This window comes from Macrobrachium rosenbergii, chromosome 14 (assembly GCF_040412425.1).
Source record: "Macrobrachium rosenbergii isolate ZJJX-2024 chromosome 14, ASM4041242v1, whole genome shotgun sequence".
In the NCBI taxonomy this organism is placed as follows: domain Eukaryota; kingdom Metazoa; phylum Arthropoda; class Malacostraca; order Decapoda; family Palaemonidae; genus Macrobrachium; species Macrobrachium rosenbergii.
Window position 1 is genome coordinate 45,439,771 of NC_089754.1, and position 20,758 is coordinate 45,460,528.

The 20,758-nt window shown below is 38.2% G+C and overlaps 2 protein-coding genes across 3 annotated transcripts in view; one reads left to right on the forward strand and one right to left on the reverse strand.

The window, feature by feature from the left end:
• The window catches only part of LOC136846070 (serine/threonine-protein kinase NIM1-like), an 88,963-nt gene extending 84,225 nt beyond the window's left edge, over positions 1-4,738 (reverse strand). The window contains exon 1 of one of the 2 annotated variants that reach the window (XM_067116755.1): positions 4,423-4,738. The gene's annotated coding sequence lies outside the window, so the exon portion shown is untranslated. The remainder of the gene's footprint in view (positions 1-4,422) is intronic. The other variant, XM_067116753.1, reaches the window with a different exon arrangement.
• A 4,181-nt stretch (positions 4,739-8,919) lies between these two features.
• Positions 8,920-12,611, forward strand: Dim1 (thioredoxin-like protein Dim1). Its single transcript, XM_067116761.1, has 2 exons — positions 8,920-9,100; positions 12,125-12,611. Exons 1-2 carry the CDS (start codon positions 9,023-9,025, stop codon positions 12,473-12,475), a joined length of 429 nt encoding a protein of 142 aa, XP_066972862.1. The 5' UTR covers positions 8,920-9,022; the 3' UTR covers positions 12,476-12,611.
• The last annotated feature ends 8,147 nt before the right edge of the window (positions 12,612-20,758 follow it).

Here is a 20,758-nt window from a genome sequence, read left to right on the forward strand (position 1 = left end):
CCGTCAAAATGAATACTGTCACATAACTGTAACTGGGAGACCCTCGACGAGAATCCTCACCGCTGCGTGGTGAAACTACTCATCAGATATTCATAAGATATTCCATCTTTTCTGCAAACGTCAAACCTAGGCTAGATAAGCGTGCGTTGGCCTCCTCGTCCTCCTTTGTTCAGAAAAAAAAAAAAAACTCCTTCAAATGTTACCGGTGACATCGAGAATACTCTTTCACTAACGCCATCTGTTGCCATTGTAGCATTGCTGGATGATAAGATTTTGCTTCCAAGGCGGACTTCGTCCGTAGTCCTGGTAGACGTTATCTTACCAAGATGTGTCTGAACTGTTGGTCAACTCTGCCACGAATGCTGGTGCTTTCCTTTTGTTTTTGCCATCCACGTCCCCACATCCTCCCAGGACAATTTTTTTTTTTATATATCCGTAAGTCCTGTGCCTTCTGCAGGACGTAGAGGTACCTGTCACTTATCTTTTTTGTATTTCGTCACGTTTTCTGTTCTCACACTGACCAGAGAAACAAGGTTCCAGGACTGAGCGTAAATGTAGCTGAATGATACGTGAAGATTTTTGGAAAAAAAATCACTAATTCACGCGTGACAATTTTTTACCAGAGAAAAAAAAAGAGCTAAAAGAAGTTTAAAACGTTATGCAAAAACCACTGGATCATACGTAGAGCATTATGAAGAAAAAACCACTGATTATTAATTGAAGAGTTCTGATGAAAATCAATGAGTCACACACGAGAATTTCTAAAAATAACTTGCAGCATGTTTTAAAAGCAAATATTCTTTTATGTATAAAGACTAGTCCTTAACGTCACATCCATATACCTACCACTCTTCGTATAATTAGTTATTGATATTGATCACGCAATGAGAATCAACATATGTATATACAAGCTGCAATAAGAAGGCTCATAAATTTATATATATAAGGGCTAGTCTAATTAAAATAATAAAAAATCATAAATATCAATAAAACCTACAGGTGACAAGCACAATGGTTTCTGAAAGAAATTTCTGTGTGGATATAGACAAGGCCAATGCAATGTTGCAAAGTCCTTTCCAAATTCAGTACTAGTATACGTCCTATTACAAAAGCCACGCTAGTACTGTAACAGTACTATTACAACGTGAAGCTCAACCAAAACACGAAAGCCTTCCGTTACGAATACATAAAGAGACGGAAAAAAGAAAGAAAGAACTTCTTCTCTAATTTGACTCGAGTAAAGAAAGGGGGTGACTGCCGAGCCGCCTTCAGTTCATTAGTTCCACAGCTTACACTTGAAGAACCGCGGGACCTTCCTCGAGAATAAAGTGAAGAAACGAAGGAAGAAAAGTCCAGAATATGAAAAGATGGGAGCCGTGACCTTGAAACTGAGAAAGTCACTATCACAAGCGATGACGTACGGTCACGCAATCGCTTCCTGCTCTTTCATCCAAGGAAGGAAGGAGTGAGTCTTACTCGAGCAAAGTAATTCAGTGCAATCTCGAGGAAAGACTTGAGACTCGTACTAGACATGCACGTCATGATAATAAGACACCGGACGGTTAATGAGCCCTGCTGAAGTTCGTGAAAACGTTTGGAGGGGAGGGAGCGTCAAACAGTGTCTTCTTTGGAGGCACTTGCAAGAAAGACCCTTCCTTACTCTACCCTACGATTTGTCAGTGCAATGACTAATGTCGTCATCTAAAACTTTTCCAGGTGACCTTATCGGAAACTTTTTGAGTATTACAAGGAAGTAAGCTCCTCAATAAATTTTAAATTGTACACATATGCAATATATGTATGTTAAAATAAGCATACCTTAGTTTAACCAGACCACTGAGCTGATTAACTGCTCTCCTAGGGCTGGCCCGAAGGATTAGACTTATTTTACGTGGCTAAAAACCAATTGGTTACCTAGCAACGGGACCTACAGCTTATTGTGGAATCCGAACCACATTATACCAAGAAATGAATTTCTATCAAAAGAAATAAATTCCTCTAATTCTTCATTGGCCTGGCCGGAGACTCGAACTCGGGCCTAGCAGAGTGTTAGCCGAGAACTCTACCGACTCGTCCAACGAAGAACTAATATATGTACGTATAGATAGTATATGTGAATAGATATGATTATATATATATATATATATATATATATATATATATGTGTGTGTGTGTGTGTGTGTGTGTGTGTTTAGATATTAGTCATATGAAACTACTTTTAAAGTTATTTATTTTTAGTTTCCTTTTTTATTACGGCGTCAATAACCTAGGTGTTGTGACGCCAGTTTTAGTAGCTATAATCAACCAACCAATCGTTCTTTCGTGAGAGATTCAGTAGCCCACCTTTCAGTTCATCGTGTCAAGCCATCCGCAATGGTGCTTGCGGGCAAGCAACATTATGACAGTCGATCAATGTCGTAAGATTACTTGCGTTCCCGTAGTACAAGGGACTAGATAATACATTCTTAATCATATTTCATGCTTCTCAGATATAAACTCTTTTTAATCAATACCTTATGAAATCCAGCAAGTCGTTCTGTCCACGCAGTACTTACGCAAAACAAAATCGTGAGATTATTCCTTATGGTTTTACCTTCCACTCATGTGTCTGTGCTGTTTTGATAGAAATACAGATCTTAAAAAGAAAGTTTTCCAAGAAAATGAATAATACTTCCAAAAGAAAAGATTTTTTCAGCGTTTTAAGCTGACGGAAACGTTATGTTTTCTCATGTTATGGAAAACAGTTCACCATTGTCTAATAAGTTTTACTCGTAGATTTCTAGAAAGACTGCATGTATGTATGTAAGTGTGTATGTACTGTATATGTGTGTGTGTATGTAGGCTATATATATATACACACATACATGTTGCTTAGAAATAACCAACTTCCCTTGGTAAAACCCGTCGCGTCGAACATCGATGCTCTTATCGACCTAAATGCGGCCGTTTGGCCGATAGTTTCGGATTTCCACTCCACTAATTAATAGCAAAGGTGCACCGTCTACGCTGTACAGATGTTACGTAATCGTAAAATGATACGAATAGCCTATTTGGGAGAGAGGGAGGGGGAATTTTGCATATTACTTAACCTCAAACAAACTAGAATACTGGAGAGGTCAAAAACCTGCCGCATAAGCGCTTAAGAAAACTATATGAGAGAGAGAGAGAGAGAGAGAGAGAGAGAGAGAGAGAGAGAGAGAGAGAGAGAGAGAGAAGAATTAAAATGTAACCGAGGAGAACGACGAGAGAACATGGGAGATAGAGGGGAACAATATACGTTGCACATAATGGCAAGCAAACACAGTGATACAAAAAGAGAGGGAAAGAGTCATATTGAAGGAGAATGACAATAAAACGTGATGCAAATGCATTCACAGACAGGAAATAAACAGGGGCAAAACATTAGAAGTAAACACTGTTTGCACCTGACTCAGTCAAATCGATTTGACTCAGGCAGGTGAACTTTTCAGGGCTAGCTGGCTGCTCAGAGGAGCAAGAGCCCGTACTTAGCATAAAGCCAGATAAGCTAACAACGATAAACTATTTTAATTCTTTAGAAATCTTATATTGTATAAACATTCTGTGTTCTTCTTCCTTTGTTATTAGCTGCAAAAGACTGGTCTCTTGAACGGTTACGAAGTCGGTGCTTCGTCACGTCTTTTTCCTTGCCGTGGGTGAGAGTAAACTTACAGCTGGGAAATGTGAGTTATGTGACTACAGATAAGGATTTCGCTTGCTAGATTAAGCTGGATCTACGTTAGTACTAACCCTTGCTGGTAACAAACTGGAAGCATGGCGAGTAATAACGACATCACGTGCAAACACGTGCACACGCAACTAACATAAGCAATCGAGAGCCCGTCCTCATTGTGAATTGTCTCCTTTAGATGCGTGCTCTTCGGTAATAGCAGCTTTCGCTTTACCAATCGCTAATCAGGTGTGTTTAATCCACTACTGGCTCACAGCTGAATTGACTTTCAGCCTAAGAGAACTTCGAGAAAACTGAACATTGATGAAGGACGCCGCTAAGTAGCAAATACACTCAGTCTTCATACATTCTAGGATAGTAGGGTGTAATCTGTCAACAGGTTAATCTTGCAACTGTTGGAAATAGACCTGTTGGCTGGACTGACAGGGACCTTTTATGAGATTCTGAGCTTTGCACATACCGTGACGGACAGACAAAGGGCGTGACAGCAAGGTATACGTTGTCATATTCAAAATAAATGACATCGGTCACTGATGAAATTCTTGGCACAGCAATACATGTGAAATTCGTGTGGGTCTGAAACTACTACAGAACCACGTACAAAGATATTAGAGGGGGTTTATAACCTCCGAGGGGTCACCGAGGCTGATATTCTCCCGAAACATCATTTGGGGGACAAAATCTAAAAATATACAAAGGCAAGTTCTGCTTACCACCGAATTTCAGCCGCTTCCCGACACCTTGCTGCAGATTGTAAACAACACCTTCTGGTCGGCTGACAGTTCACAGTTGGTGTATAATACAGCTATTTTATCGGAACGTTCGAGAGACACATTGGCGTCTGGCGACTCGGATACGGCCTGAGCAAATCAGAGGCTCAAGGTCAGCGAGTAGAATCACATTTGAAGTTAACAGTGATTCGAAAAAAACGAGCACTCTGTACGAGTGAAAGTGGGAGAGAAAGCGCGACACATCCAGGCCTCACGACTGTCAAGACGGCACTGTGCCATCGATTACTAACGCAAGTCTGGTTGGCCCTGATCCGATGAAGCAACACCAAGAAGATGCCGGGTTGGCTTTCGTGTGCTCTAGAGTACCTGTTACCCCTGCCTGACGTGTGCACGTACTCTCTCTCTCTCTCTCTCTCTCTCTCTCTCTCTCTCTCTCTCTCTCTCTCTCTCTCTCTCTTTGGCAGTCTTCTGTTGTAGAATTACGAAAGGCAAGATCGACCAAGGCATCGTTAGTTTTCATTAGATTGAGCGCTAAAGTGTCTTGTTGGTGTTGTTGTTGTCACTATGATGACTGCGTATTTGAAGATGTGGAGAAAAACAATGATATGAATGAACACCTCATTTGAGATTGTGACAAACGCAGTTTTGCAACAGACAACATCATGATTCAGAAACATGATATCGAATGAAAAGTCCTAAAGCCTATATTTCTACTAACGCTTTTCAACGCGATCCCCATTCCAAATTTCATCATACAATCACCTTTCAACGCGCTTACTTTCATCATTATATTTTCCTAATCTTTCAGTTAATGTTTGAGGTTTGTGCTTTTTAACTAAGGGTAGAGGCTACACAATAAGAAAAAAAAAAGTAGCGAGGAGAGGTGGCGATGCAGCAACAAAGTTGGATTGATTTTAAGTTGGAAGCGAGTAAATGATTGTTGACTCCGCATTCTACAAAAACTCTGAAAGAAGAGGAACCTCCTTTGCCATAGAACAAGACAACCCTAGAAAAGAAGAGGAAAGAAAGGAAGAAACTGAGATTCACAAAAGGTTTCAGCATGAAAACCAGACAGTATGCTGGAAATGAAGGCGAAAATCAGGAGAAAATACAAGGAAGAGTGCAATCTCTGTGGAGCAGAAGACAGCACAGAACATTTTTTCTCCTGATAACAATTATTAAAGAAAATAAAGGTTCAGGACATAACCCTCGAAATACTAAAGTCTCCTAATTAAAAACTGGGAGAAGGCATAATACTAGGAAAGAGTGTTAAGAATTATGTTAACCTGGGAAGCGCTGGTTATTAAAGCTGGACACAGCGTACCTCAGCCACAGTAACTGGAAAAAACGGAGGTAAAAAAAAAACATAAACAAAAGACTGTAAATATCATGGAGATAATGATCCCGAGAAATATTAGTCCTGAAAACCCTTGGGGTCACCATCTAGGAAAGATCCTAACATCTTGACTTTCAATAATAAAAAAAATTAAGGAAAATAGTAACCCTGTAATTTTCAGGAAGGAGTTGGACTCAGCATGAGCTTTTAAGGTTACAAGAATGATTATTTTGCTCACAGCAAATTATTTTAAGTATTCCTTACAAGAAAGGGTAAAGAGCTTTGAATAAAAGCAAACATTCGAATGAGCGAACTCGTAAAGATAAAAGCAACTATTAAAGGTGACATGAAACTTAGAACCTTATACAATAAGTGAACATTTTTTAAAGTTAAAAAGCTCTGCACCTGCGGTACCTATTGTAGTCAAGTGGGCCCGGCTGTAAATGTGGCCTAAATGTAAAGAGGATAAAATTAATTTATAAATATTCAATGACGGGTACAGTTTAGATGACGTAAGAGACACGCATTACATTGAAGGAATATAAATAGTCAGGCCAATAACATTTATAGGCATTACAATCAATAACTTGGATGACAAGCAATAACTCGAATTGATAACTTCAGAGAACAACTAGAAAGGGCCCAGATCGCGGGAAAACAGATGACAAACGTAGCTAACGCAGTCATAATTAAAAGTTGCAGCATGACGATGATAGGGAAACTGTATCTGAAAGGACTAGCAATGCTTGCGTCCACGTATACCATGGAAACAATGAAGCTTGGCATAAAAAAAACTAATAAATAAATTGCAAAAAACAGGCAACCAAGTTTATGGGACAAAACTGAAAGCACCAAGGTACGCAGGAAGTTGTGCTTGAAGATCTAAGATATGGGCTTCATCCAGCCACTCAAGTGATATGAAGAACAAGGTACTCTGTCTAAAGCACACCCTCAACATTAACAGGAGATAACCAAGAGATAACCTTGGGCCAGTGCATATTTTGTAAATTAGACAGCATAAGCGAATGTACTAAATAAAATTAATAAAAATAAATGGTAAAGGACTGGGACAAAAATGCATGGAAAAGATAAAAAGTGGAAAGTCCACACTGAAAATCTATAGTAGATTTAAAGAAAATATGAAAGAAACATGGTATGATAATACTGAAAAAATATACTGATTAGAAGAGCTAGATTGAACACACTAGAGCTAAATGAAAGGGAAGTATTTAAGGGAAGACAGTAAATGATTATATTTTGGAGAATTAGAATTGAAAACCTGCAGCATTTCTTGATTGCCCAGTACACAACAATATCAGGAACAGATTCAGATTTACGCAGCAGCCATACCAGGAAGATAAAGAGAAATTAACAGCTAACGTCTTACTATTCAAAGATTCATCTAAGAGGATAGAAATTTATTAAAAACACGGGGTACTATGGAGAAAATGCGCTTAAACAAGTACAATCAGCGGGACAAAGGAATGAGCGTGGTAAGCCGTTTCAAAGCCACCCTTCTAATACTACTACTATTTACTACCAGGACGTATCTAGATTCCAGAGGAAAAGTCTCAGACCACACCAGGGATGCCATACGTACGATAATTTGGGCCTTTGTACGAAAGCACATGAGGTATCGTACGCATTTGTACAAGGTATTACCCAAAATCACTAATTTCAATGCCCTTTTTCAGTCAGACAAAGTTGTAATAACTGAACTGCATGAAAAACTGATTTTGCTCTACAAGGAATTACTTTTCTCATTTATGCAAAGAGAGTATGTTGCTAAAACTGATCTTAAGTTGTTGGATCCTTGTAGGCAACATTAATACCTCAGAGACTCAGAAATGTACCTTGGGATTGGAGTTCGAAGTGAACTTGATAAACTAGATTTAAACGGAAGGAAGCCAGAGGTGGATGATTTTTATAAGCGTTGCAAAGAATTCTTGAAAGTAGCCACTTTGGAAATTAGAAAAAGGTATGACTTTTGTCTAATTCCTGAGAATGCAACTTCCAATTCTTTTAGGGAAGTAACTCCTTCTTTGTATCCTCTCATTGCTGAAGTACCATTAATTGTGCCTCCTAATGATAAATCACTAATGCAAAACATAGGTGATCAATGGAGGATTCTTCCAGCCTTTAAAATTTCAATCAGTTTTGACAGCAGTGTGTCTGTTGACAAGTTTTGGTCAGATATTTTGAGAAGAGACGACAATGACTTTCCTGGTTTGGCAAAACTTGCTCTTGACGTCCTCAGTTTACCCCATTCAAATGCCCAGTGTGAGAGGGTTTTCAGCAAACTAAATCTCTTCAAAACCAAAACCAGGAATAGGTTGAACACAGACACAATTAACAGTGTTTTACTGACTTCTGACTGCATAAAGAGGCAGAATTCTTGCATTCAGTTCAAACCTTCAAAGGAGATGGTTGCTTGCATTTATAATTCACAAGTACTGTATGAAAATGTGAAAGATGATGAGTTCGAAGACTAGTGATTTTTTTTGTTTTTGTTTTTTGCAATTGAATTGTTTTGTGTGTACTGCATGATTGAGTATTTTTGTCTTGTTCAGTGTTCATATACTTAACATTTTCCTTCCCAGTGTGTGAAGACTGCATCAGTGATTAAGTTCCTTTATTCTGTTCAATGTTCATAAACATTTTCCCTCCCAGTGTGTGAAGACTGTATCAAATTAATGTTCATACTTAATATTTCCCTCCCTTTTTTATTGCAATTTTTGTAAATTTTATTTCAAATTTTTGGATAATTATATTGTCTTCAATAATATCTTGTATTCAGGAGTGGAAATTAATGATATAATGTTTTGTTTTGAATAAATTAGGAAGATCCCATGAATGAATTACTGCTATATTCCTTCTAGTTTTGCATATTTTAATTACAAGAACTTTTCAGGTGCAGCTTTTATGCAATAAATTTATTGGGTATCATCATGACATGTCTTACTGATAAGTACAATAGTAAGTACCTAAATTAGCACTAGAAAATGTTTTATACCTTTCTACTGCATAACATATATCAGTAGGGAAGTGTACGATAATTATATCATAAATACGATCATTCTATTAAAAACGATAGTTATGAGGCCTGAGTACGATAATTCCACTAGAAAAATAATTATGGCAACTGGGCCAAACGTTGAAGTAACCTTGTAGACTACAGTCTACACAGAGGTATCTCTGGGATTTTTACTGCAAGGTTAGCGCCTTATTAACCAATAGAAAACAAAGATGTCTTATATGCTGCAGCATCTCCATAATGGCTGGCAAGTTGATCAGGCAATTCTCAGCGAAGAAGATAGAGTGGTTGTAAGTACTAAGTAGCTAAAAGTAAGAAACCATAAGTGTAAAGGAGACGGCCGCACGAAGATATCTTTTATTAACATTATTTTTTGGCTGAACAAAATAGAAAAGGGTGTATATAATGCCGTACAAGCGAGATCATTTGAGAAATTGACCAAGATAGTGAGAAATTTGTCTTGTAATGTTTTCTGTTCCATTCACGAAGCTCCAAGGGATGCCGTGTTTACTAGGGTACCAACCCCTCGGGGAGTGAAAGTATAAATAAACAAAAGACTAAATTTCTTATTATCTCCGCTAACGAAAACAAACCAAACCTTTCATAGAATGCCATTGGGTATTTTTAGAACGACGGGACTGCCACCGAACGGAAGCTTAGTCCATTGTCTCTAGCCTAATGTTTAGTGTTATTTTTGGGGGGGTTGCAGTGAAGTCCCCCAGCCAGGTCAGGCCAGGGCGTTCTAAGTGAGGTTAGGAAGTTAAAGTCTGGTTTTGATAGGTTGGTAAAACTGAAGACTACTACCGCACCCCTTTGTTAAGTAACCTTCAGTTTATGTGCAAAATTGGGCCCGTGTTTATTACCAACCCCTTGGGGATGAATGTGAAAGCATAATTATATAAAAAACTGTAAATATCATAAACACAAACATAAGAAAAAGACTGTAAATATTACAGTCTACAACTGGCAGGAACCAGGCTGCATTAGTAGTCTTCAGTTTTACCAATAGGTCTACTATAGATGACACTTAACCTAGTTTGGTACACAACTCAGCCTGCAGTAGGCTAATTGCTTTCTATTCACAGTTAAGTTTGTGATAAATTTTTAATTAAAACCGTAATAGCATTCTAGAGTTATGATTTTTCCTGTTTTCAATTGTGCTTAGAATCATTCTGACATTCATTTCAATAGGCTAGCAAATTAGTAGTTTTAAGAGATACTGGACCATCTTATATCCTGCAGTTATGGAGACCACAGTAGGAAAGTGGGGTTTTTAGATGGGTAAAACACATCAAATAATAGGCAGCATCCTAACCGAACTTAATGTGCCAAGTCCTTACCAGGCCATTCTCACACCTAACCTAGCCAAGGGCACTGTAAATTAGAATTTGAACATTTTACTTTAAACCAAACTTGCATTCTGGAGTTGAAACTATATTTTTCACATGTTTTAATGTCTGCTTTGAATATTTCCGATACTCATTTCATTAGCAAATGAATAGTTTTAGAGATACTGGATCCTTGCTTATACCCTACAATTATGGGAGACCATAGTGGATGAAGGAAAACACAAAATGTTGCAGGGTCCTTGCCTGGCCAGTGGTGCCTTTGCCACCCCTCCTCTCTCCACTTAACTTAACTTGGGGCACTGAACATTAAACTAAATAGGGTTGTGACCCAATCCAACTACACTTAACCTAACCTAGGTTGCCAGGGTCTCCATGTGGCCCAGGGATGTGAAACATATTTTAGGTCACCTTGTCCTTACTAACCTAGTGTTTGGTGTCACTAAAAAATGTTCAGTAAGTCTTACCTTAATCTGAATCAGAACTTGCAGAAGTATCATGGGGGGATATTAGAATATATCCTTGTTTTTCGCTCATTTCCCCCACATGAAAACCCTGGTTTCTCAGAGTGGTCCCCTTATAATCATACAGTACAATATAAGGGGTTCCAGTATCTTTAAAATTAATGGTACATTTTGCTGAATTAAATGTCAAAAGCATTTAAAACACTGAAAAAAATTGTAATCAGCTGAAATAATCCAAGGAACTAGAGTTACTTGTTTGCACCAAAGGAACCATGACTAAATTTCAAAATCCCACTTAAGAGGTGAAACTTAGAACAAAAGAACCAAACAAGTTTCAGCATTGTTCACATAGCCACATTTCCAGATGAAAATCACAAGATGTTACAAATGCACTAACCATTCTTACCCACAATAGGTGGGACAAAAAGTTTGATGAATTTTAGAATGATTTTCGCATTAAACATGATAAGGAGATTTAAGAACAAGTTGAGAAAAATTCCAGTATTAAGAACTGGTATTAGAGTAAAAATATCATTTTTGTTCATTGGGTAGCTTGCTGTTGACTAGTGTGTTTGTAGGTTTGTGAGCTGAGTTTCTTTCAGAAAGGAAACGGAACAAAAATTACTGGACATTGGCAGTAGGCTACCACTGGTCAGGATGATACTGGCCACCAGCTACATCATCCTTTGGAAAGGCACGTTTTTCATTACAGCGTTCAAGTTGAAAATGAACAACGTAAGCCTATGATGACTTTTTGGCTACTATTTTGTATACTGCCCTGTATATTCTTTGTAAAATGTGAAATATGCTTTTTTATTTTATTCCTGTTTATGGGATTCTGATGCATTTAGTGTTCATTTCGATAGGAAATACTTAACTACTGTAGTTAACACACTACAACCTCCCTTATTTAAGAACTGAGGCCCAGTGGGAAATTGGGGGTTTTTGGTAGGGGGAAAGTTATAAAACTGAAAAATGAAGATAGGTTATACAGTGACCTAGCAACCTAGCCTTACTTAGGATGCAGGGTCTTGCCTGATTGGGGCCTGTGGAGGGCGGGGGGTGTTCAAATTTTGATTTTTTATTGGTTTTTTCTCAGAAAGAGCATATAGATTGACAGATCAAGGCTGTACGTGTTGATGCATAAATCATATCAAAAAAGGTTGTTCAATACATGTCGAAATAGCTGAAAAATGGTCTTATGTAATGTGCCAACAATACATTTCTGTAAGAAAAAAAAGACCTATGGCACAACCTAGATTCACCTGTGGACTTCATTAGTGCTAGAGGATAGCTATTTAATAATTTTGTAATAAGTAAGTAAATTAATGAGCAAATAAATGCATTTTTAACTCATTCAGTTTATGTACTTAATTGTAGCATGGTGAAAAATTATTGTATACATTAAAACTTTTTTTATCACACATGTAAAAAGTCTTATGAATATCAAAAGCAAGTTTATTTTCCCCCCTGGCTTCAACTTGATCAATGCTTTTTGTTCCAGGTTATTCGCTTTGGTCATGATTGGGATCCAACGTGTATGAAGATGGATGAAGTTTTATACAACATAGCCGAGAAAGTGAAAAATTTTGCCGTTATCTACTTAGTAGATATAACTGAGGTACCTGACTTCAACAAGATGTACGAATTATACGACCCTTGTACCTGCATGTTCTTTTTCCGAAACAAGCACATCATGATTGATCTGGGTACTGGTAATAACAATAAGATCAACTGGGCTTTGGAGGACAAGCAAGAAATGATGGACATATTGGAGACACTATACCGTGGAGCGAGGAAGGGACGAGGTCTAGTTGTATCTCCTAAAGATTATTCTACCAAGTACAGATATTAAATTACGTATGCTGCAAATTACAAGTCGGAGTTTAGTACAAAATGTTGAAATATTATTTTACGATTTAAGCTAAGTGGTTTTATATTTCATGTGAATGTTAGACTAGTTTGCTGCTGTATCAGGAAGAATAATTGAGTGACTGAAGTTATAAGACCAACAAGATGTTTTCTACATGGGAAGCTGACCGACACCATTTGCGAGGCAGAGGTAATATTTGATGTTACAGTACAGTACTTTGATTTTGTCTAATATCATTTAGTTAGGCAAATTCAACTAATGAAGCTGTCATCATTAACATTAACATGTACAGTGTATCAAGAACAGTATTGCAGTTTTATATACAATACATCAGTTAATACTAACCAGTTTCAAAAGCCATTATTGTTTCAACTTCTATGTGGATATACCATACCAGGGATCCCCAACCTGCGGCCCTTGATGATGCTCAGTGTGGCCCTCAGAGCAGTATAAGAATAATGCTCTCTCTTTCTCTCTCTCTCTTAATATAGTTTAATAATAATAATAAAGAAATCCATAAATAACTAAATCTCATGTATTTTTCCCATTATGTAATTCATGAAAGGAAAAAGTGCTACAACCAAGCTCTGCTTTTACACCGAACACGATTTGAACATGTATTATACGTCGATATTTCACGCCTACCTGCGTACAGGAGTGAATCAGATTATCACAGGTCATCTTTAGTTCAGTGGCTGAGTGAATTATTAAAGAGTCATCTTTTTCCTGACTTTATCAAAGAGTGTGTTTTAATGTTGTGATTAATTTTTCTGACATAGAATTTGGTACTATATCTTTATTTTTTTTCAAGTGCTGAACTAAATATATATTGACAGTGTGCTAAGCAGAAATAATTTTGTAAAGGCCTGGCCACACTAGGAAATATTGTTTGCAAACCCGTTATTGTTTTATGTTTGCTCTTAATAGAACCAATAAATTCCTCTCTTACAGGATTTAAACATGTCATCTAACCCTAAAAAGAGGAAAATAGATGAGGAGGGCCATGTGTTTAATAAGAATTGCACTTTTGACTACTTTTTTATTTCACATGCTGACAGTGCATTATGTCTTATATGCCACGAAAGTATAAAGACCTTAAAGACCTTTAATATCAGAAGGCATTGTGAATCACGGCACAAGAATTATTTTTCACTTCAAGGTGATGTGCGCTCAAACAAGATATCCTCTTCGAAAAAATCGGTGTCTGCTCAGCAAATCTCTTTAAAAGCAAAACTAGTGAGATCGAATCATGCATTCGTGCCAGCTACCAGCTTACCAAGTATTTATGTAAAAAAGGAAAGCCACTTACTGATGGGGAATATGTTAAAGAGTGCATGATAAAAACGGTCAAAGAAATATGTCCAGAAAAGTTGTCACTTTTTCCAAATGTAAGTGTGTCTGCTTCAACAGTCACAAGGCGTATGGAAGATTTAAATGGAGAAGTGTTTTCAGCATTATCCGAGAAAGCACACAGTTTTCAATATTTTTCTTTAGCTTTGGATGAAAGCAATGATATTTTGGACACAGCACACAACTTCTGATTTTTATTAGAGGTGCTAACAAAAGCTTTCAGATTGTAGATTTGTGTGCCCTACGAAGTATGAAAGATTCTTCAACATCAGAAAATCTATTTTTAGAAGTTTTTGAGGCAGTAAATAACCTTGATTTAAATTGGGCCAAGTTAAAAAGTATAACCACGGATGGAGCAAGAAACATGGTTGGAAGTAAAGCAGGGTTGGTCGAGAAAATCTGCAGTGAAGTTGTTAATGCTAATGGCACACCTCCCCTAAAGTTCCATTGCATTATTCATCAACAGGTAGTAAGGATAATTCTAGTATGCGGCCCTCATCTGTATTTCGAATGATAACATGGCCCTTTCATGCAGAAAGGTTGGGGACCCCTGTACTATACTGTATTAGAAATTCAAACACTGTATGTGGTATATTCACCAGGTTGAATTTGCCTCCAAGAGAATTGAATAGAAAATTATAGTGGAGCGGGTAACTACAAAAAAAATAGGGGAAAAGTGCAAATGGTGATACAAGCATGAAACTTGGCTCAACTATTCTTCTTGTCCCTTGGTCTCATTATCAACCTCCGGCCACAAAATTTTGCCATTTTCCAAGATGGCCAACAGGTTTTCAAAATGGCATCCTGTGGATATTTGAATATATTAGAATATTAAAAACAAGCCTTTTTATATGTAGATACATAATTTCTCTGCATAGAAATATCTAAGATGGCTGTCACTATATCAAAAATGTCTGCCAAAATGCCAAAAATTGGTACTTGAGCTCATATATGAGGCTAAAGGTTGGGTATTACATGGATTTGGGGTAACTTCAGCCTGATCAGTTCATTTTTTGTAGATTAGAACTCAGTTAATCCCCAGTTAATTAATTTTCATCCTCATTTATAAAAAAAATGGGTAATAAGCTTAATGTAAAAGTGTAATAGTGTAGTGTTAGTGTACTACCAGGGCACACTGGTTGACACTATAGCTGTGAAACTCAGCATGGGGTTCAGTGCTAGCTAATGGCAGAGATTTGTTATTAGTTTCCCAAATGCTGTGTAACTTCAAAGTTACACAGCTGCACCTGAATTGACAGGATGTGCCAGCAGGGGAGAGCTGAGCCAAGGAAGATGGGGCTTTAGTCTTCTAGATGGTGTACAGATCACACGGAAATTAAATAGCACTGGATGAATGATCAGGCTAGGGTAGGATTATGACATATTTGAGCCTAATTGTATCCCATATCTGAAAGTGCATATATGTTATATAGGTGGTAAAAGGATAAACCGTCGGCCTGTAGAACAAAAGCAATGGCAGGACAATCTTGGAAGTCAACGTCTTTCCTGAAGGGAGATAGTACGACTAACTGGAAGTTTTGTTGCTCGTGCCAAGAGGACACGTGAAAGACTAGTTGATGCATCTGGTGCTGGCTATGTTACCGTTGCTACAAACATTCCTGAATTCTATAAGTTAAATGCAATGCCTATACCATTTCATCCCAAAAGGCTTGATGAAGGTGATGGAATTCTGCAGATCTTTGAAAATAACAAAGCAACATATCATGAATCATGTATGCTGAAGTTCAAAACTAGAAAGGAAAAGGAAGTCATTGTGTAAGACAAAAGAAGAAGATGCCCCATCAGCAAAATTAACACATAGCCAGAAGGCAGATGAAGAAGATGCAGAAGAATCTAAGACTGAGAAAGAAGGAATATGCTTTATTTGTGACCAACCAGCACCAATCAAAGATTTACAATTGACCACGACATTGCCTTTACATGAAAAGCTGCAACGATGTGCCACCAACCTACTTGATGAAAAACTTCTGGCCAAGCTTAGTGCTGGAGATATTGTTTCTCAGGACCATATGTATCACCCATCTTGTCTGACAGGTGTGTACAACAGGGAAAGGGCCTGGCTAAATTCCCAGAAAATTGGAGATGATTATGTGCAGTACAGACAAGAGGCATGTGCCCATGCTTTTGCTGAGCTTGAGATGTACATAAAGAGACAAGCAGTTGACTACAGATGGGTGCTGCTATTTTACAATGGTAGAACTTTATGATTTTTACAAACAAAGACTGGAACAGCTAAATGTTGATGCTTCCTTTGTGCACCAAACAGGGTTGAAAGAACAGGTATTTGCCCACATCCCAGAACTGGAGGACTTTAAAAAGGGAAGAGAAATTTGGTTTGCCTACAAAAGGAAAATGGGAGAAGCCCTAGCCACAGCATGTGACTACAATGATGCACTAATCGTGGCCAAAGCAGCTAAGATATTGAGGAAACAGATGCTTGAACATGAGATAGAATTTGATGGAACCTTAACAGCAGGCACTAGAAGAGAATCTGTGCCACCAAGTTTGTTGGAATTTGTAAGTGTGCTACAAAGCGGTGGCGATATAAAATCCCAACTTAAATATGGAACATCATCTACTGATCTAGCTTTAGCACAACTTTTGCACTTCAACTGTCGAAAGAATCCAGCATCTTCAACATTCTCCAGACATTCCAAGTCCAGAGAACCTCTGTTTCCAATATATATTGGTCTCCTGGTCTTTATATTGGTCTCCTGGTCTTTGCAAAAACCAGGAAGCGTCAGTTAATTGATACATTCCATCACCATGGAATCAGCATCAGCTATGATAGGGTTCTGGAATTGGCTAAAGGGTTAGGAGAAGCAGTTGTAACAAGGGCTATGGAGGAAGAAGTAGTGTGTCCCACTACACTAAGAAAAGGGCTCTTTACAACTTGTGCTGTTGACAATCTAGACCATAATCCAAGTGCCACAACTGCACAAACATCCTTCCATGGGACAGGCATATCTTTGTTTCAGCCTGTGCACCGATGAAAAGGGTGAGGACAGAAACTTGGCCCAAATCATCCAAAGTGGAACAAAGTAAAAAAAAGTACCTTCACTTCCTAAACATTACACAAATGTACCTCCTGCTCACTTTAAATAAACACGAGAATCCCCTCCCTTCATCCAGTGGAAGTGCAGGACACCAACAGGTTGTGCTTTCAAAGCATCATTCTCTTGAGTATGAATGGCTTGAGGAAGTCAGTCTGTTGGACAGGAGTGAAAATGCTGTGTCTATATCTTGGGCAGCACATCACACTTCTCAGAAGCGACAGGCCCCATTTTAAATAAGCTTGTCATCAATGTTGCCTCTTTTTCAAGAGGCAGCTCATTCAGTTGCAATGATAAAACATGCCGTGGATATTGCAAGAGCAACCACAGAGTTTCTCAATCCTGGCCAAACCCCAGTTCTAGCAGTTGATCAGCCACCATTTGCAATTGCTAAGCAAATCCAATGGGATTGGCCATTGCAGTATGGTGATATGGTTATTATGTTTGGAGGGCTGCATATAGAAATGGCAGCATTCAAAATTCTGGATGATCTCTTGAAAGACAATGGTTGGACTGGTGCTCTTGCAGAAGCAGAAATAGCTACTCTTGGAACAGCAGATTCGTTTATTTCTGCTTCACATTTGAAGAAGACATGTCTAGCCCACCAGGTGACAGCTTGCAGTTTATATCAGCTGCACAAAGCTGCCTATATGGCATATATCCAGGAAGCAGAATAAGAAATTGTTCTGAGCTGTGAAAGCTTTTGGAATCTTGTGCTTCAGCTAGAACTTCTAGCGTTTGTTTTCATCAGGTCATACTGAGAGTCTAATTTCCAATTGTACAAAGATGTGCTGCAGGAACTCATTCCTTTCTTCTTTGCCCTGGACCATATACCTTATGCCAGGTGGCTTTCAATTCATTTGAGGCACATGGAGGCTCTCCAAAATGACACATTTGATGAATTCACAAAGGGAAATTCCACTGTCCACAAAACCACTCGCTCTTTTTCCTCAGTGGCTATAGACCAAGCATGAGCAGAATAATGCTCATGTGAAAGGAGATGGGGGAGCCGCTGGCCTATTTGAAGATGAAGATGCTCTCAGAAGGTGGACAGTGGCTGGTCCTGAAGTAAGCCGCCTGATCGTTGAGTTTGAGACTAGAAGTGATGCTGATCCAAAATCTGAGGGTAAGCGTCATGATGAAACTGAAACTGTGCAGAAAAGGTTTCTTGAAATGGTTGAAAATCTGGCAAAAGTAATCAAAGAAATGGGCAACCCTTTTGAAGAAGATTCAGTGGATCTGATTGTGCTAGACAGTCATGAAATTATGGACAGCAAAGTTAGTGAATCCTTGAGATCTATGAAGGGCCTTGGACAGACACAATTCACAAACTTTATTGAGAGGCTCAAGACACCCAGCAAATTCTATGAACCAGTACACAGATAGTGTGATTTAAATTAATTCTTTCAACATGAAAATCAGAATTGCCCACCATCACTGGCACAGAATGGACAGATGCATCAGGGCACCAAGTCACAGCTGCTGCCTCTACTAAAACAGCATGCATCAGACATCCGCTGATGTTATCATAATGGATGGTGCAGCTCTTATAAATGCTCTGAGACCATGCTAAAGAAGAAGTCCTGTCCAAGATTCAGAAGCACATACAGAAGTACAAGCAAACACATTGTATTTGATGTGTATAGGACAGACAGTATGAAAGCACAAACAAGACAAAAAAAAAAAAAGGCACAGGAGTTCGCTGGAGAGTAATTAACACAGCAAAAACTCCTGGCAATTGGGCCAGCTTCCTCAGGAATGACCACAACAAAACTGAACTATTTGCATATTTGGCAGACACAATCATTTCATCTCAAGCAGATGATACATCATGCATAATTGTCACTAAAGGGGATGCTGCACTTTGTAGCAAAGCTGAACAAGACACTGCTGACCTACAAGGCTGCACTCACGAAGAGGCAGATACTAGAGTCCTTTTACATGCTACATACGCTGCAAAGCATGAAGATATCTCAAGTGCAATCATATGTAAGACAGACACTGACGTTGCCATCATAGCAGTATCTAGCATAGAAAAAACTGGTTTGGACAAACTATGGATTAAATTTGGTAGAGGAAAAGACATGAGGTGGACACCTATCCATGAAATTGCAGCAGCCATGGGACCAAAAGCCTCAGCCCTTCCCTTTTTCCATGCATTTAGCGGATGTGAAACAGTGTCTGCCTTTCATGGAAAGGGGAAGAAGCCTGCATGGCAAACATGGACTGTGTTTCAGCGTGCCACACCCACCTTCACCAAACTAAGTTCAACATCAGCAGCTGTAGAGGATGAAGACCTGCAAATTATTGAAGAGTTTGTGGTGCTAATGTACGACAGAAGCAGTTTGTATAAAAATGTAAATGAGACTAGACTTGATCTCTTTGCAAGAGAGCAAAGAGCTTATGATTGCATTCCCCCTACAAGCGCTGCTCTTAGAGAGCATTGCAAGAGAGCTGCCTTTCAAGCAGGACACATTTGGTGCCAGTCTTTAGTATGTCATCCAGTTTTGCCCAGTCCAAGACACTGGGGATGGCAACAGATTGATAGCACCTGGTTTCCGTATTGGACAAATTTGCCAATACTAGTAGCAAAATCTTGCCAAGAACTGAATAAGTGTGACTGCAAAAAGGAATGCCATGGCAGGTGCAAGTGCTACAAATCTGGACTTAGCTGCACAGCTCTCTGCAGCTGCACTTGCTAAAACTAATTGATACACAAAACATATTGGTTTCTCTCAGGAGATACATACTTTTTTATCTTTGGTGGCCATTTTGGAAATATGGTGTTCATGTGGTGGCCATATTGGAAAGACAGGTTCACTTTATGTCTTCATGACCGTAAGAATGCCAAAATACAAATTCTCAATCATTATATGGACAGTATGCAACTTTTATAGGCTTATGAAATGAAAATATTTGAAATATACAGCAAATTTGCCGCCATTTTGGAAAAGTGTCAGCCATCTTGGAAATAGCCAAATATTGAGGTGGCTGGAGATTGATTTTGATTTATGGGGATAATAAGAGTTCTCATGCCAAATCTGTTGCTTGTATCACCATTTGCACTTTTTTCTCATTATCCCGCTCCACTAATAAGGTACTGTACTGTAGTCATGTTTTATATACAGTATTAAGTTATTGTAGTATACCCTTTTTTAGTTACAATATTTCATTAAGCCTATTGTTAAATGATTGCAGTAATTCAGAAGTCTTATAAAACAATCATTTGGTCTTCAGTCAGTTTTGTGTTCATGATGTGCACAAAGGATTGAAGTTATTATTAAGTCTTGTGAAACTTTCATTTGGTTATAATACAACCAAAGCCATAGACAATATACTTTAAAAAAGTACTGGTACAAATAACCATTCCTTAGTAGTATTGCAGTGGCAACTGTAGATTATCTGTAGACATTTTTTCTATGCAAAATTGTCTGAATGAGATTATATTACCAGGTACAGAACATTTTATTAATAATTATGAAATAACTATTTTTTTGTTTTCTATCCATTTATTTTCAAATATAGTCAAGAATCTTGAGTAAACACAATTCTTTTCTCCCTTACCAGAAAACATGGTATCTGAAATTGGCATTGCAGCTATTTGCCTGACATTTTAGTTTGGTCATTGTGAAAATGTAAATCCTATTAGTAGGTTGGAAATAGGATGTGTGTTTTGTTACTGCTTGTGTCCATTCAAGGGAGTCACATTTATGTATAATGCCCAGTGAAAATGGTTAAAGTTTATACTTTGACCAAGAAATTCTTGAAGTGTTTGCTCTGGAAAGTTCTTCTCATACGGCATATGCATCACTTCTCTTATGCCTCATTTTACATTCCTAAT